General features: G+C 31.0%; 2 protein-coding genes across 3 annotated transcripts; one reads left to right on the plus strand and one right to left on the minus strand.

The window, feature by feature from the left end:
• The first annotated feature begins 6,812 nt into the window (after window positions 1–6,812).
• LOC105645097 (tubulin-folding cofactor B) lies at window positions 6,813–11,291 on the plus strand. Of its 2 annotated transcripts, XM_089718359.1 has the most exons (9): window positions 6,817–7,062; window positions 7,321–7,483; window positions 7,574–7,725; window positions 7,871–7,989; window positions 8,559–8,620; window positions 8,778–8,819; window positions 9,649–9,782; window positions 10,234–10,303; window positions 10,912–11,291. In XM_089718359.1, exons 2-9 carry the CDS (start codon window positions 7,385–7,387, stop codon window positions 10,957–10,959), a joined length of 726 nt encoding a protein of 241 aa, XP_089574485.1. In that variant the 5' UTR covers window positions 6,817–7,062; window positions 7,321–7,384; the 3' UTR covers window positions 10,960–11,291. The 2 variants fall into 2 exon arrangements, with proteins under 2 accessions (XP_089574486.1, XP_089574485.1); XM_089718360.1 differs by lacking the exon at window positions 10,234–10,303 and having other exon boundaries at window positions 6,813–7,062.
• A 221-nt stretch (window positions 11,292–11,512) lies between these two features.
• On the minus strand, window positions 11,513–18,053 carry LOC105645098 (pyruvate kinase 1, cytosolic). Its single transcript, XM_012230612.4, has 16 exons — window positions 17,894–18,053; window positions 16,175–16,271; window positions 15,994–16,091; window positions 15,711–15,866; window positions 14,072–14,149; window positions 13,843–13,971; window positions 13,548–13,628; window positions 13,396–13,464; window positions 13,188–13,277; window positions 12,949–13,093; window positions 12,780–12,868; window positions 12,580–12,675; window positions 12,424–12,491; window positions 12,112–12,211; window positions 11,963–12,019; window positions 11,513–11,878 (listed from the first exon to the last, which is right to left on the minus strand). The coding sequence occupies exons 1-16, from the start codon at window positions 17,960–17,962 to the stop codon at window positions 11,726–11,728; spliced, it is 1,575 nt and encodes a 524-aa protein (XP_012086002.1). The 5' UTR covers window positions 17,963–18,053; the 3' UTR covers window positions 11,513–11,725.
• Window positions 18,054–18,377: the final 324 nt, after the last annotated feature.

The following is an 18,377-nucleotide window of genomic DNA, read 5'->3' on the forward strand; positions in this document are numbered from 1 at the left end:
TAATTATTTGTTTCCTACAAATTTTAGTGGAGAATAAATGTTTATTAACACTTTCTCATGGAATTTAAAAAAAATGGAGCAAGTAAAATAAGTGGAGTTTTATTTTTAATACGAATAATAGAGAAAAAAATAGAATATGGATATGGATAATAATAATAATAATAATAATAATAATAATAATAATAATAAAGAGACTTAAATTGAAAACATAAATAAAATTTTATTTTCTATATAAAAAGTGATTTGTAAAAAAGCTGAAAAAACAAATATAAACAGTTATAAATAATAAAAAAAAAAACCAGCACAAACTGCTCTTCAATTATTGGTTTATACAAAAAGAAGAGCATAGAGACTTAAAGTGGAAAAGAAATGATCTCACTTGTTTCCAAGAAGAGCATGGAGTTGAATAATGGTTTGCTCTTCCTGCGAACTGAACTTTCCTCTCTTGATGTCAGGTCTCAAATAGTTTGTCCACCTAAGTCTACAATCTTATCAAAGTAAAAATATTATTTATAATACTTAATTGACTCAATTGTTATTATCAAAATAAAGTAGATATTCCAAGGTTAAACCTTTCATTTTATTTTTTCCTTTCTCTCTTCTAAAGTGTTGAAATTCAACGAGCATAACCACAAATTTCAAAAGCTTATTTTAATAAAGTAAAAAATGCAAAATACATGCTCTCTTTTCTCTTTAGTTCTCTAAACTCTAATTTTAGTTTAGGGTTAGTTTTATTTTAATAAAATTTATCATGTAAATATATAATATTTAATTAATAATTTTTTATTCTTATATCTTCATTTGCATTTTCTTTTTCTATATAGACAATATGGAAAAGAGTATAGATCGATAGTGAATTTATTTAGGAAGGAAGCATAGTTTATGAATTACAGGAAGTAATATCAATAATGAGTTTTGCATATTAAGTTTCTTTGTAATTTAGTCTCCAAATTTTTCATTCAATAACATACTTAAAGGAGTTATTGGTTTAATTTAGAGATGACTCGAGATTTCATTATAGAATAATAAATTGATTATAAACAATGCACATGATTATTAAATTAATAAAAACACTAAATTGATCAAGAACGACAATAAAATCCTCCAATTCAGTTTTAATTACTTTGTCCTTGTCTGCTGACATGGTGACCTGCAAAGTAATTTTTTCCACCCTCTTACATAATGTTCAACTAACACTATTTATTTTTACTGTCGAAAACAATCAAATCAGAACTACTTCGTGGGACTTGCTATTTTGTTTGTTTTCAACTGCATCTGCCAGCTGAAATTAATACATCTCCTTTTAATTGTTTTCACATTATTAAATTAATAGCCATCACATCAATTATTTGAAAATGAAAATAGAATAAATATTGTAACAAACACCAGTATATGGTCCTTCCTGCTGGTGCTTAATTTACCTTCTTTGATGTCTCTATTAAAGCAAGTCTTAACACATATTACCCTTATCGAACTGAACCGAGACATTTTTTGTGCAAATTTTTTATCTAATCTTGCTAGTTGGTTGTATATAATATAATTTTTTCAATTAATAAAGATTTTATACTATTATTATATCAAATTCAAATCTCAACTTCATTTGTGTATTTTTAGAGAAAATTATGATTTTGTCTTGATATTTTGCAGTAATATACAGCATAACTCCTGCATTTTTAGCTATCTTTGTCTCTATCACACTGTGATATCCTTCGGTCAACTTTTTATTATTTTTTATTGATAAATTATTATTTTATCACTATATTTTGTTAAAATTAATCTATCTTTCAATGTATTGATTAACTACTGTATTCTTGTATTTTGTTAAAATTAACTAACTAATTTATCTCTGCATTTAATGAAAAAGTATCAAATAATTAACACAATGGTATAAAAGTGTGACCGAATAAAATATATGGACAAAATTATGTATTTCTAGAAATTCAAAGTGAAGTACGTATTTATTTTTTTGTATTTTTTTTACATCGCTCCTGTTATTTTCCCGTGTGTCTGAGCAATACTACGTACAGTGAGCAGAGACTTGGGATTGATGCAATAATGAGCGTTCATTCTCCTTCATTTATTAGTTAGGTGAACAATTCATCCTAGTATCATACCGCATTCGAACCTAATATTAAATCTGGACAATTCATTTATTGATGCTTTTGTTCTTTTCTGTACAACTGGGAAAAGGAAAAGGGGTAAAAGCAGGAACAAGAAAACTCATATTGAATTGAATCGTACCGTTAATAAATGTAAATCTTGGACAGAAATCAGCTTGCGGAAAGTTTGGACCGGAGAGGAAGGGCCATGTTTCTATTCCTTTCTTCCATGCAGTTTTCGGACAAAAATAACTGCAAATATTATATGCTGGTCGGTTTGCGGTTACGAAGTTTTAACCTGATGTAAAAATCATATAAAATTATTTTTATTATTAATCGAAATATATCCATATATCCATAGCTGATGACTCCTAATTCTACTAGTTTCCATTATCAAAAGGATTTTATATAGGATTGAATCATATATGCTAATAAAAAAATGGTAATATTATTGTAGAATGTGATCTTATTTTAGGAAAGGTCTCTCCTTCAAGTGCTATTTACTGGCTAGTGTTGGCCATCAAAGAGATCCTCAATGGTGGTTGGATCCACAAGGTGAAACACATGTATAGGGAAACAAATTTATCTGCGGATTATTTGTCGAAGCTTGCAGCTAACTGTCCTCTTGGCATGCATGTTCTGCATGATCGCCCTGTAGAGTTAGTCCCTTGGTTGATTCATGATGTCTCTGGTATTTCGTACTCTGGGTCTTTGAGTTTTAGCTCTCCCATTTACCCAAAAAAAAAAAGTAGAAGTGGTGATTGGTTTCTTTTAACCATTAGCAATTATTAATTTCTACTCTATTTAAGACATTGCAGTAGCCGTACTTTTGAGTCGTTGCTAAATCAAGCATGGCTACATTTTATACGTTGTATATATGATTATGTTCCCTAATATTTCATCAGTTTTATCAACTATTTTTTAATATTAAGAAATAAGTTAATTGGAATAGTAAGCGACGTTAATCTTAATAAAATTGAGAATATAAATTTAATCAACAAAAGCGGATTTACTAAGAGAGAGCGAAAAAATTTTTATTCTCTGCAGCTCGAAAGAAATTTACTAAGAGAGCGAAAAAATCTTTATTCTCTGCAGCTCGAAAGAAATTGCAGCTCTTGGGTCTACTAAAAAAAAATAATACATATGATTGAGTTTCAAATTGTTTTCTGGGAAATATCTTTCTTTATAAATGGATATTATTGAAAAAAAAGTAGAACTCATTTTTTTTTTTTTTTTATTTCCTGTCCAACAATGACCCTGTCTAAGTGTCTATGTATGTAAGCTAAGGAGCAGGCGACCAACTTGAGGTTGGATTAACATTTTCTATTTGGGAAAAAAAATCCAGGTAAGAATACAATGACCCTGTCTAAGTGTCTATGTATGCAAGCTAAGGAATAGGTGACCCACTTCAGGTTGGATTAACATTTTCTATTTGGGAAAAAAAAGCCAGGTAAAAAAAAAAAAAAAAAGCATTGATTTGCCCTCAATTTTTTTCAATTTTTCGTGTACCACCTTCAAATTTGCGAAGATCTATCATAATTCTAAACTTTTATATTTCAATAATAACCATGCCTCTTGTTAAAATGGTAACTTTGCAGGAATTCCACACTTTAATAATAACTATATCTCTTGCCAAAATGATAACTTTGCAAGTATTTGATAATGACCCTATAATTTTACATTTTACTTTGGCCAAGACATGATTATTATTGAAATGTGAAAATGTGTGGTCATGGTAGATTTCGTAAGCAGTGGTGGACCTAAGATTTAAACTTAGAGGGGGCAAATGTATACAGTGAGACGTAAAACTAACATAATGAAAAATATCATAAAAGAATAAATAATATGCTTTAATCATTTAATTAATGTTTATTCTTAAATGCATTTCTAAGGAAATAAAACTTAAAGATTTCCTTAATTAATAAATCATTTACAATTGTTTTATGCAAAAAAAACAACTCCAGTAAATTTTTTACAAATTGGACTTACTATAGTCAAAAGTCAAATCATTGAATTAAATGAGACTTTTAATTTGATCTCAAATTCTAAATATAACTGATGAGTAATGAAAAGTTCAATCAATATATATTAGTCCAAACAATAATAACAAACTAAATAAATTCAAATGTTAAAAATAGACTTTAACTTATTTAAATAATATATAATATGTCAATTTTTATTCGTATAGCAACAACAAATGGAAACTATATAGACATAAGTTTTTAATCATCATACTTTAAAATCGCTTATTTTAATTTTGGTATTTGTATAAACATTTATATTAAAATATAATTTTGAGAATTTTTTTTTTATTATTTGATTAAATAAACAAACAAGTAAATGACTAATTTGAATTATAGAATAATTATTTTATGAGTATTTGGTTTTATGTTTTAGTTATTGTAAATTTAAAAAAAAATAATGAAAATATTAAAAAGAAAACAAAACCAAAAATTGCGCTTTAATCAAGATATGAGCCTTAATCATAAGGTACAACACTCAACAAATTTTCCACCAAGCTACACTACATATTAATCATTTTCTCAAATATATAGAATAAATCTTTTGAGCCGGGGGTCATGGCCCTTGCTGGGCACCCATGGTTCCGTCGTTGCCGGTAAGATTACAAGGCAAATCGCACAAACTTTGAGAATAAATTTATGCATTAGGCCAAGAAAAGAGTGAGTAGAAAATATAAATGGGTCTCCATGTCTTTGATCATTCTTGGATGGTATTCTTCCTTGATTAGCTCGTAACGTTGTTGACCTTTCCTGTTTCATACGGTGTGGCTCTTAATTTTGTTTGTTTTTTTAACAAAAAAAAAAAAAAAGGAAAATGTAAATGGGGAAAGAGATTGAGGAGGAAGAAATATATTTTCTTCCATTGATTGGAAATGGATAAGAAAATTTATATTGACCAATGACATTTGGCCTAGCTAGCAGTAAAATTGAGACCTCGAGAACCAAACAAAATAAAGTAGCTTGGCCAGCCGGTGGTGGTGGCGGCCGCCCTTGGTGACAGCCGTTAGTATTCAGTGATAAATGCTGACCGATAACAGTAACTATTATGATTAATAAAATAAAAAAAATATAAATTTATAATGTTTGTCAGTATGTGGAAAATGTTTTATTATCTCGAAAATGGGAAGTTATTTTTTAAAAAAATGACTTAATTTTCTTTTAACCAAAAATATATTTTTTATTGATTTTATTTTTCTGAACACACCAAATAATGAAAAATTGTAAAAAATATTTTTCTGAAAATCATTTTACTCAAACGGAGCCTTAAGAACAAAATTTAAAAAAAATATATCCATTAAATAATATATTACTGTCTAAACAAATAAATAGTTCTTTATAAAATTTCTATCGTTTTGTTAAACAAATGTGCTCTGTCTATAATCAGGTGTATTGTCATTTTTTTTTTCAAAAAAAAAAAAAAAGAGAAGACAAATAAATAATTGCCATTAATGATAGTCAGTTGCTACTGAGGCCATATTAATTTTTTAAGCATAGGCAATTATTTTTTTCTACTCTAACTTCAAGAAATATTGCGGCACTTCTGCCTTACGCTAGCTAAGCAGCAGCAACTCAATAGTTGTAATATTTTCTTGAAGTTTATTTATTGTAGCTGAAATATCTAGTGGCACTTTGGTAAGTGTCTATTTCTAAACATTCAGGTTGGCGGCGGTATTCAGTAAAGCAGTGATGTAATCATAACATTCATTAATGGATCCAATTAAAATATATAATTTATAAAAATAATATACATAAATATATAGTGATGAGAATTTCTTATAAAATAAATAAATTATTAAAATTAAGTTATAATAATAGTTGTCTATTTGTTATTGATTGAAATCTATTTAAATACTTGCAAATACATTTTTTTTAATATAAACTACCAAGCAGTCATAGATGTTTTAGTAAGCTAGCTATGCATACCGAATTTTTATCGTTAGATGAACAATAGTTCATTACATTAGGTTGTATGTTTTAGATTAAAAGGAATATTTTTTTTATATAAAGCTCAAGTTTTTCAATTATGACTTATTTAGATGCTGTTAGTTGGATATTTTGAATAGTTTAATTGACGGAGATGATAATGATTTTGTAATAATTGATTTTCTTTTAAAATATCGTGTCATAATTATAAAATAATAAAAATATTATAATTAAATACAATTCAAAATACACGTTTCTATCACAAAATTAATTAATTAATACTATCTATTTTCTTCACGTTTATTTTATTTTCATATGTTTTCTTATTTTCTATTGTTTCTAATCTTAATTCCAAATTTTCAAGTACATGTAATTTTTTTTTCGGCTTAATCATAAATTTCACTAAAGTTTTTTGAGCAGTGGTAATTTTCCTATTCAAATGATTCAATTGCACTTTAAAAATTAATTAAGATGTAAATGCACTCAAAAATTAACTTTAAACACATGAAACTTATCAACTTATTGCAATTATATCCAAAAAATAAAATTAAATTTAGAGTTTTGAAAAACAATATAAAATGGGCTCAAAATATCACAAAATAGGAGGACGGAATAGTAATTAAAACCTAAAATCAGAGACTAATTAGTAATTTTCTTATATTAAATTCTTAATACTTTCAAGTTAATTTTTATTTTATAAAATTTTATATTAACTTTTAAATCATTATTACTTTTCTCTGAGAAGAAAATTTAAATTATGTTTGAAAAAAAAAATTTAAATTAGGCAATACTCTGTTGCAGGTGTTGGCGTCGGCCGATTAAAAATGGCATCCTCGTCGCAGCAAAGCCCAGCCCGTGTTTCTTAGTGGGTCAGAATTTTCTTGAAAAGAGACAAGTTTCCATTTTTACTGGATTCTGTTCCTTTGTTTACTTTCTCACTCTCAGTCTTCAGTTGCCGCCGATTCTTATTGAAGTTAAAGCACCGGCCGGAAAACTCCTTTCTCGGCGGCAATGCTAAGGTACTCTATTTATCTCCGAGTCTGTGTAATTATATACGGAGTATGCTCTTGTTGATCTAATGGCATTGGTTTCATGGTTTCGGATCACTAGTACACCATCAACTTAAGCTTTAGTCCTTCCCCCAAATCGAACCCTAGTTTAAGATCAATCCATTTTGTCAAATTTAGTTTAGTTACCGCTAAAAACAATTGCTTTGAGGTGCAATGCTATAAAATGGTGACCAGATTTTGATCTAATTTGAGAAATTTGATTTGCAGAGCATGAGAAAACTTGAGAATTAAATACACAATTGAAGAAGAAAGAAAATTTTGAAAAGAAGAAATGGCAAAGCTACAGATAGAGGGTGATGACTCAGTTCTTTTGCGTGTTACTCACTCTAACCTCAAGACCTTCTCTGCCAGTGTTCGATTCTCCCTTCAGGTTTTTCCAATATTGCTACTTTATGAGTGTTTTATTTTATTTTTTTTCTTTTTGCTGTCAATTTAATTTTCTTTTCTGTCAAAACTTTAGTCTACTGTGGAATCTGTGAAAGAGAAGCTGTGGAAGAAATGTGGTACAGCAGTTAATTCAATGTCTTTGGAGCTCTATGATGACACTAACTCCAAAATTTCTGATTTAACCGATGATTTCAGGCCCCTTGGTTTTTATTCTCCTCTTGATGGGTTCATCTCTCTCATATTATTTTTTTATTTATGGTTTCTTTTTTTTTTCAATGGTTTATAACTGTTCATGGTTCTAATCTTAATTTAGGTATACATGCGTTTTCTTGGTTTATTGAATTGATTTTTTTGTTTTTGGGGATAAAAGGTATCGGCTACATGTGATAGATCTTGATCCTTCATCGATAACCTCAGGAGGGTGGTTAGAAGACACTTCATTGGTGGAGAAATACACTATTTCAGAAGAGGCCTATGAGAAACTTGGTGGTGAGATTTTAATCATACTGTATTTTGAGGGGCAAAGTCTATTTGTGCTATTACAAAAATTTGAGTTTAAGTGCAGCATACTACCTTGACTGGTTTTAAGTAGTTCACTACTAATCTATGAAGCATGGAAACGGATATGAGGCACATCACTGACACGTATGAACTCACTGACATGGCTATTCTTTCAAAAAGAAAAAAAAAATAGCATATGAGATAAGCCATGGAAGCGTCTCGTGTCATGTAGCAAAAGTGTTGGAGAAGTGTCTGACACAGATATAAATATGTGTATGTGAAGTATTGGTGCTTTCTAGCTTCTAATCGTATGGCTGGTTTTTTATACTTGGATCGAGTTTGATCACTGTGTTTCTTTTATGCTTGGCAGTTGGCAATTTTATCTCAACTCTATGCTTGTATCTTTTTCACTATGTTCATCTCATGATTTCAATATTCAAGAATTTACTCACTTTTATTATGACATGCTTCATTTTAAGAAAGTTCTGAATAATTATTGGAAACCACATTCTAGGTTTAACTTGCCTAGAGGTTTATTACTTCTTTGTGTTTTACAGGCACTTTCAGAAAATTCAAAGAAAAAATAGTCTCTCAAAATCCATCAGCCTTTGAGCCTAAGGTAGGATCCTGTAATTCAAGTTTTCCTTGCTTTGAGGGGGTGAACTACTTTTTTGTTCGTCCCATTTAATTCAATAATGAAGTAAGTAGGAATGCCATAACGTGGGGCACAATCCCTCAGCTGTACTCATTTTTAGTTTACTCATCTTTCATTTTAGGTAACTGACAGCTACATGGAAGACCTGTGTGCAAATATCAAGGTTTGCAATTCTCTTTATTTATTTTCTTGTTCTTTATAGTTCTGGGAACTGTTTAAGCATGGAAGCCATATGTATACCAATCAATGACAATAGATCTTAACTTGAGGTTCTTAACATGTCAAAGAGATCTGCATTTCAATTACATGATTCATGACATGCAGATCTTGAAAACAACCTCAAAAAATGATTCAGTAATTTATTCTTAAGTTAAGCCATCTCCTCTAATCTATTGCATTATTTCCTGCCCATATAGTTGAAACTACATTCTCAATGTTTTGTTTGCAACAGATTCAAGCATCATACTCATTTTGAAGTTAATATAAATTGATGTGTTACAAGAATATTGTAAAAGCTTCTCTACATGTGTTTAAATTTGTGAAGTTATTCAAGTCATTTACAGTTTACTCTATCAGCTGCATCACTAAAGGGCAATGGCATCATTGTTGAAAGTCTTGTAGGAAGTATGTCAAAACTGTGGTTCCAAAATCTTTCAGATTGTGTTCTTTGGAGTTTGGAGCATTAGCATTTGTAAAGATAGTTGCCATGAAGTTATCTGTCTCTATATCTGTATGGTAGCATCATGGATTAGGCCATAATGGGGTGAGGAATGGGCATGCTGGTGAATTTTTTGCATTGCACTATGGTTAAGTTTTCAAGTTTTTGGACTTAAATTTTATACCTTCAAATGCAAAGAATGAATATCAATTTTCTGTTACATTCATTTCTTTTCTTTCTTGTATCAAATATCCATTAGTTTTTCCTCTTGTGCACCTAAATTTGCCACAACTTTGTTTTTACATTCCCATTCGCCTGATTCTTGAATAAATAGGTGGGAGACAGATGTGAAGTTGAACCTGGGGAAAAAAGAGGAGTTGTCAAATTTGTCGGTCGAGCTGAATCTCTTGCACCTGGCTTTTGGGTTGGAGTTCAATATGATGAGCCACTGGGGAAACATGATGGCATGTGTGTACATTAATTTCTCCCATTATTTAAACTTTTCTGTAGATCTATTGTTTTAGTTTAAATGTCTGCAGTAAGGCCTTTTATATATAAATGTTGTTTGTTGATCATATGTGAACTTATTATTGAAACAATTTTTAGGGTTTTCAGGCTGACAGTTTTTAAGCTTTAACTTGGTAAATTATCTATTTGATAAAAATCTGATTTCAGGTATGCAGATTAATATGGTAAGGATCTGTTTCAGAAAATGATTAAAATTGGAAATGAATGAGATTTGTTTGGCAAAAGTTTCAAGAAAATTGATAACATTTAAAATTTAATTTGCAACATGTAATGATATTTAATTTTAGGTTTAACAATGTAACAACTTGAACAGGTTTTTTTCTTTCGTTGTTTCATTGCATAGATCATTCTGTTTTGTGTTTTCTTTATTTGTTTCCTGGTCTTACTTTAGGGTGAAAGGAATACGCTACTTTGATTGTCCTCCACTTCATGGTGCCATGGTTAGGCCTGACAAAGTAAAGGTTTGTAGAACTGTTCTCATACTGCTCAAGTGTTGGAACTCATGAGTTAATAGTGAACAGAAATTTCGAGCAGTTTACTATCTGCTATAATGATTCATATGGAATAATTTTTTACGTATTTCAGAATCCAAATTCCAACGTTAGAAATATATGGACCATTAGGTTGAACTGCTGAAGGCTGCAACAAAGTGGGACATAGGACCCTCCTGTATACTTAAGCGTGTAATGATGCAGATTGGCCTTGGCCAATAATACTCTCATCATTAATGCCTCTGGGCATAAAACAGGAGATTTAGATTATGTATCAGTTAATACTGATAAAATAAAACATCAACCTTGAGAAACAAAAATTAAGCCCTCATTCTCAATCCTTTTGGATGTCGATATTCCTAAGGTAGCTAGCTCCGCTTCTGCCTTCTATAAGCATATTCTTGAAATGGATGCGGAAAATGTAAATGATTTTCCATGTCCTTTAAATTAACAAGCTTGAATGTAGACACGTGAAGAGTTCTGATCCATCTCAATGGTCTCTGTTTGTAGTTTTTATTTTTGGGCTAGACATTGTAATGTTTTCTTTATGGATCTAAATTATGATGGTTATTTTCCAGGTTGGTGACTATCCAGAAAGAGATCCTTTCGAGGATGAAGAAATATGACCTGAATATAGCAAAATTGTTGTCTTCTTGCTTGCCTTTCATTATCAGGCAATGATCTTCACCTTTTTGAGGGAGTATATGGTGGCAAGGATGGAAGCTGAACAATGGTTTTGCACCTGCAAGAATTACTTAATGGTTTTGGAATTGGTTTTTTTAATCAGATCACTTACCACCAAAGCATCAAACAGTTGGTTTATATACCGTGTTATTACTGTATTAGGCAATGGCTAACATCTTAGTCAGAATTGTGATGTTACTCCAATCTTCGTTGTACTTATACAACACTCGCAACTGTTAAGAAACAAGTTCTTTCTGCTCTTCCTTTTTTACAATGTTTTTTTGTTCTTTTTAATTATTACAGGTTTCTTGTTATCATTTTCACCAATTCCACCGATTGGAACTGTTTTGAGTGATAAAAATGAGAGACAGTTAAATTTGAGTAATTTTTAAGTGACAAATTACTACTTAAATATTAAGTAATGACTGAAAAATTTATAGACTCTTTTTTTTGCTACTAATCTTAATGTTGTTCTTATTCGTCAACACACCACAGTTTTTGGAATCTGTGATATTTGTCACGCTCATAAAAATTCTTTAATGTGCCAAAAAAAGGCATAAAAACTTCTCCCAAATCTCTATGCTTGCTGATAATCCCTAACATAATCATCTCAATAGAGGGTTCAAGACTCAAATTGCTGAATCCCTTTTACAGTAAGTTGCAGAACGTCAGGCAGAGACAAATGGGTTGACAGAAAACAAGCTAGGCCTAGGCATAAAACTCCACTATCTTCACTACTGATGAGTCCCCAATTTTTTGGAAAACAACAATTTGATCGTTAGGCTTAAGCAATCCCACAGATTTTCCATGATCAAGTGCAATTTTCAATCCTGATTCTTCACTTGAAGCACCTGAAGTTGCCTGTACATTTAGGAGAGCCAAAAACATGTAAACAATTAAATTAATGATCCAACAACATGGGAAAAGGCCATGATGCTTGCTTACCACATTAGGACTAGCCAAAATAGGGTAAATTCCTCTAACACCAAGCAAATGGCGAGCCTGAAAATAAGAAAATTTGATAACTTGCAATGAAAAATCAGAAACAAATTTCACACGACTTTAGATGAATTTTAATTACTACTATTATTTACCTGTGCTGAACCAGTGAAAGTCCATTTCAATGAGTTCGATCTAAGACGAGGAATAACAACGGCAAACACAGGCACTGGTGGCCTATACTTAGCAATCAACCTAAATTAAAGGCATCAAAGTTCAAGAATCAGCTTGTAAGTTATTTTACATTCTAAGACTATGTTCGGCAACAGCTTTTTAATTAGCTTTGCAGCTACTAAAACATCTAATATTGCCGAACAAATCCTAATACTTAGCTCCTGTATATATCGGAATACAAAAGCTGTAAGGTCATGTTTGGTCAGTTTTCAGAAGAATATAGAAAAACAGACCTTGCTGCTCTTCCAGATGATGTGAAAGCAACAATCAGTGCAGCCTTAACCTTAATAGCAGCACGTACCTTCGAAGAGAAAATGTACATAGCTTAGGTTGCACGGACACATCAAAAGATCGAACATATCTATATCAGGGAGAAAAGGATATATTACTGCAGATGAAGCAACGGATTCGGCGTGAGACATGGGTTCTCCAACATGTTTGTTAATTCTCTTAAAATGAACAGAATGATTGCATACAATTTCGGCCTACACAAACCAAAAACAATAAGGAATTAGTATAAATGAACCACTAATATTACCAAACCGCATGCACTATAAATTCAGCAACTGAACAGTTTTTATATACTGACCTCAGCACAAATTCTCCCCACAATCCTTATAGTCTCGACAGGATATAGTCCCCGAAGCGTCTCAGCGCCCAGTAATATACCATCAGCACCTAATTAAACAATATAATATAAATTAATTAAGATGGCAAGAAATCAAGAAAGCGATTTAAAGCTTTAAAATTTTGCATACCATCAAGAACAGCATTAGCAACATCAGTTGCTTCTGCGCGAGTTGGTCTTAGATTTGCAATCATACTATCAACTACTCTAGATATTATCACTGGTTTCCCTTCCATGTTGCACTTATATACAGCTGACTTCTGAAATAAGAAAACCTATTTGTACACCACCAAAACAAGAATTGATTCTGTTGTTATATAAATGATTAGAATTTTAAATTATGAAAAGAACTAATCAGAGATTCTTGACCTTTTCTGGAGGAAGGTCAATTCCTAAATTTCCACGACCGAGGATAATACCATCTGCTTCCTGAAGGATCTCATCAAAATGCTTCAAACCCTGCAGGTGCAATGTGCAAACATAACTTTAACTTGTATTGAAAAAATCTCAGTTTAGTGAACCATAATAGCATGTAATATAATCAAATGCATGAACTGAGAAACATAATTTAACTCACCTCCACAGTCTCAATTTTGGCAAATACTTGAGTTTCTTGGAGATTATGTGTTGTAAGGAAAGCTCTAAGCTGCGATGTTTCAGTCCAAATGAAGAACAGTAATAACTAATAACAATAATAACAACAAGCTGATGTATAAAAGTTAAACTGACCTCTCGTAGATCTTCTACATTGCGAGTATAGGACAGAGATATGAAATCGACATTGTTGCGCGTTCCCCACCCTGAAATAACCTATGATCATGTCAACAAACAGTGTTAAACAGAAAACACACACACATATATATTGATTCAGATCCTCTTTGTCGATCGAGCATTATGTCATTAACATATTAAAAACAAGAAAAACTATCTGTCTAACTCTTCCTTCAAAGAAAAAGCTAGATTACAATCAAAAACAGAAATGGAAAAGGAAAAGAAAAGGAAGTTTACAATCAACCCAGTGTACCTTCTTATCATTATCACTTAAAGTTGGTAAGCTTGCCAGTGTTTGAGAAACATGCATTAATATAAAGCCTGTAAGAGTAGCAGTGTTTTTTATGAGGCATATGACATCTTGACCATTTGTCTCTAAAACCTGAAGATCATGGGGAAAAAAAAGGATTAGCAATTGAACTTGCCTATCAATTACATGCAGTGAAACAAATAGCTAGAGGATTGAAAAACAAAATGATCACCTCAAGCCATACTGAGGTGTTCTCACTTCCTGTTAAGAGATACTGCCCTAGAAAAATAGTGTCACCCTTCTTTAAAATCTGCAATTCCATAGAGTGAAAAAAATACAAAATTAGATGGTTCTGTTAACAAATATAAAGCGAGATTGGAGATGAAAGGGTACTCTTAACAAGCTGTTATAGACTTAACAGACAACTTTGCACCTGTGACAAGGTTTGACACCACTAGAGTACTCCTAGATTTTATTGATCAAGAGATTGGGATGTGTTTCAATTAGATGAGAAAACTTCATTCTTAAATGGCTACTTGCTAGAGGAGATTTATGTTGAACAACGTGATGAAGTTGAGAAATGTAATGAAGGGAAGGTATAGTTACTGGAGAAAGCTTTATGGGGGTTTAAACGAGCCCTAGAGCCTGTTAAAACAGAATTGATGAGCATTCATTCAAGTCGGGACTAATAAGAAGCTGCAATAAAGCAACTTTTTATGTGAAGCAAGTTGAAAGAGAGCTACTTGATATTTCTCTCTTTGTAGGTGATCTTTAAGTCACAAGCAGTAGCTCCTTGCTTGTGAATCAATTCAAGGCCGAAATGAAGAAGGAATTTGAGATGAATGATCTTGGAAAGATGTCTTAATTCTTGGGGATTGAAATTATGCAACTGCTATATTGGCAGTTTATATGTCAGGAAAGTATGCAAGAGACAAAAAAAATTGCTAGTTAGTTTGCAATCCCTCAGTTTAAGGAGAGAAACTAAGTAAAGATGGAAAATAAAAAGGTGAGTTCCTGTGTTTATAAAAGCTTGACTATTTGTCTTCTCTGTTTTTACTACCAGGCCAGACATTATGCATACTGATGCTAGAATTGCTTTATCAAGATTCATGCAAGCTTGAAGTGAAATTCATTTCAGAGCTGCTAAGAAGATAATTTAATGCATCATCGTAGCAGATTATGGAATAGGTATAGGAGATCAACTGAAGTGAAATTATTGGAGTTCACTGATAGTTATTGGGCTAGTTCTTCAATGTTTTCCATTGGAGCAAGAGTTATTAGTTGGAGTTCCAAGAAACAAGACACAGTAGCCCAGAAACAAGACGTAGGAGCACAATATATTATTACTCCATCTACTGTGAACCGAGCCATTTGGCTTTAAAGAAAATGCTGAATGACCTGAAGCAGCCTCAATGTAGAGCAACTGAAGTATTATTTGACAACAAATTTTCTATAGCAGTTGGCAAGAGCCCTGTCTGGCATGGAAAGATAAAGCATATAAAATAAAATCATTTTTTGAGCGAAGTAAAGAGAGACGAAGAAGTTCCTATTGTGCATTGCAGCTCTGAAGACCAAAATGCACATATATTATTAAAGCCCTGCCACAGGAAAGAATTGAAAAGCTGAGAATGAAAATGGGAATTTATACCAGCCTTATTGCTAGCATTCAAGTAGAAAACTTACAACAACAAAAACAACAGCATTAAAACTTAATCCAAACTAGTTGGGGTCGGCTATATGAATCCTTTTTTTTTTCCATTCCATTCTGTTCATAACTTAGTCCGCACTAATGTCAAAAGTAGAAGATCTTTTCAAGTAGAAGACTTATTCAAAAAAAAAAAAAAGGATAATAAATGTCATTCAACACTTACCCCAGAGAGTCCAGAATAATCAACAGGTAAGACCTTTGAAGATGGTTCTTTAGAAATATCTGAAGTTATAGTCAAACGGTCATCAGCCTTCAGCTCGATTGGTTTTCCAGTCTGATTACAGATTTGAAGTTCAGGGCCAACAGTGTCCAACATAACCTGAAATTCATAAGTGGAAGAAAACATTGCAGAAAACTTCAATCTATCACAAAAATGGTTCTTCTTCAATAATCCAGGATTTGAACCTAAGTCTATGAAGTCATTCATATATGCATTTTCCACTTACAGCACATAATTTCTTAGTATTTTTCATAGCTATCCTGAGATTTTGAAGAGTTTGTTGATGGTAGTCAACATCCAACCATGAAAAATCAAACCTTGCAACTGCCAAGTTTATAAGAGATTAAAGAAAGAAATGAGCATAAATTTCAAGAAAGGCAAAATGAAAGAAAGAATGCAAAATGCACCTGACATTCCTGCATTAAGGCATGCCTCAATGGTTTCTACTGACTGCGAATTAGGTCCAAGTGTTCCAACTATTTTTGTTAGTGAAGGTAAATAGCTCTGCAAGTTCCAACATATAAATAAGTATATTTCTTGAATTCTATTGATCAATAAATTAGTATCACCAATTATACAATACGATAAATGAATTAGAAGTATATAGCTCATAGAATCTGAATTAGTCTATTAAACTTTGACATTGAATTTAAAAGAGTAAAATGAACATTTTTTATATCAATTATGAAAATATGAAATTTTAATTTTGTTTGGTATAAATGAATTTTATAAAATTTCACTTGAAATTCATGGATTTGGTTATACGTGAACCAATTGTTAGAATTTACAAATAAACTCTAAACTTAATAATGGCACAAGTCATTAAACTAAAAGCACTAGATACAAGCTAGTAAAGTTCATATTTAAAATGAATTCTATAATACATGTTAATCCAAACATGAAAATTTTATTTCCAAATAATTTTTCCTACTGATCTTCATTATTCTCAAAAAAAAAAAAAAAAAAAAAAAAGTTTCATTTGAATTTATTCCAAACAAATTTCAATGATTGAGTTAATTAATTAAGAATGAAGCTTATACCTTATCATTTTTGAAATTTTACTCAAACATAAAACTTTTGCACTCTCAGTTTTAATTTTGGTCCTTCAAATGAATACATCACTAATATAATCTTGAGGCTTATTCATTAGGAATATTTGCTAAAAAGCAATAATAGTTTAGGTTGTAATGAACCAAGTGGGAGGCTTGGAATTCGTATCCTTTCACTAATATAATATTAAGTTAAAGGTAAGAGTTACTCTTATTATGTAGCCTTCCGTCGAAATCCATTTAGCCTTCCAATGAAAAAACTTTTTGGGAGGGTTGTCATTTGTCAAGATTCAAAATGAGACTAAAGTGTCGTTGAGGGTGGAGCAAAAATGTGAAGGATAAGATAAGAGAAGATAAACGTAGAGCTGGCACCGTAAAAATTCGGTCAAATCAACCAAACCAAAATAGGTTAATTGATTATTTTCGTTAAATTTAGAAAATAAATTGAAATTTATATAAAAAAAGAGTTAATTTGAATCAAATTTATTCGGTTTAATTCTGAATAATACTTAATTAAGTCCAATTTTTATTTTGAAAAATTACATTCAATTTGCACTAAATTCAAATCGAACCGACTAAATGTAGATCCAAATAAAAGTATAAAGCCATAAATCAAGGTGAAAAGATGCATTCGGAAAGCTAATATATATAGTAGAAAACAGGAACAGAACCATGAATGTAGGAGACAGAGATTGAAACTTCCAAATATGAGTTTTTACGAAGATTAATGGATGGAGAGGCCTCCACGTGTCATAAATCATATGCTTTCATTTTTCCCATTTTTTATAATTGGAGATATTACTTATTAGGAAATTCACTTTTTTTTTTTCTAAAACAAAAAACGTTTTTTTATTTTTCAATTATTGTTGAAAGCCAAAACTTAGTTCCTTACTTGAGATGGATGATGTACTTTTAATTAAATTAAAAAAAATATTATTTTTTAAATATATTTTTCTATATAAATACCCTTATGTATAGACACATAAACACATATTTTTATTATTATATAATATAAAGTATAAACACATAATTAAAACTCTTTGGTGCATACACATTTAACGGAGAGAAACATCTTACAGGTTTTGAAGAAGATAGAACTGAGGAGAGCCTAACAGGCTCTTCAACTGCCATATGCCCTCCCTGCATTTTCTAGAGAGAGAAAAAGAGAGAGACAGAGAAAGAGTGAGCGTGAGTGTGAAAGTCTCCTGGAGGGTAAGTAGAGCAAGTCGTTCATGCTATATAATATATAGGTACTTTATTAGAGTGATAAAATGATAGACTCAAAAGAGTTTGGTACGTTAGGCAGATGAAATTTCCAAAAACACCCTATTCTTTTATCTTGCTCAGAGGCCAATAGGCAATTCAAGTAAAGAATACCATCAACCAAAGTTAAATTTCATTAGGTGAATTTGATTTCTTTTTGTTAAAAAAAATCTATATCTATATTTTTAGTTTACTGGTACCAAAATCAGTTCGTATACAACTAATTAATAATATATTAATTGGAAGGATAAACAATTTTAGTTGTCGTATAAAAAAAAAGGATTACAGAGTAGGATAA

Source organism: Jatropha curcas, chromosome 2, assembly GCF_041381405.1.
Source record: "Jatropha curcas cultivar XTBG-Jc1 chromosome 2, XTBG_Jcur_1.0, whole genome shotgun sequence".
Lineage (NCBI taxonomy): Eukaryota > Viridiplantae > Streptophyta > Magnoliopsida > Malpighiales > Euphorbiaceae > Jatropha > Jatropha curcas.

Bases quoted from the DNA above. Each gene is read 5' to 3' on its own strand.
- LOC105645097 (XM_089718359.1), top strand. From the start codon at position 7,385: ATGGCAAAGCTACAGATAGAGGGTGATGACTCAGTTCTTTTGCGTGTT. The intron at 7,990-8,558 runs GTGAGATTTTAA...TGTGTTTTACAG, and splicing joins GGCCTATGAGAAACTTGGTG to GCACTTTCAGAAAATTCAAA. The intron at 8,621-8,777 runs GTAGGATCCTGT...CTTTCATTTTAG, and splicing joins CATCAGCCTTTGAGCCTAAG to GTAACTGACAGCTACATGGA.
- LOC105645098 (XM_012230612.4), bottom strand. From the start codon at position 17,962: ATGCAGGGAGGGCATATGGCAGTTGAAGAGCCTGTTAGGCTCTCCTCA. The intron at 13,629-13,842 runs GTACACTGGGTT...ACATGATCATAG, and splicing joins TAAGTGATAATGATAAGAAG to GTTATTTCAGGGTGGGGAAC. The intron at 12,676-12,779 runs GTCAGTATATAA...TGGTTTGTGTAG, and splicing joins TGGGGAGAATTTGTGCTGAG to GCCGAAATTGTATGCAATCA.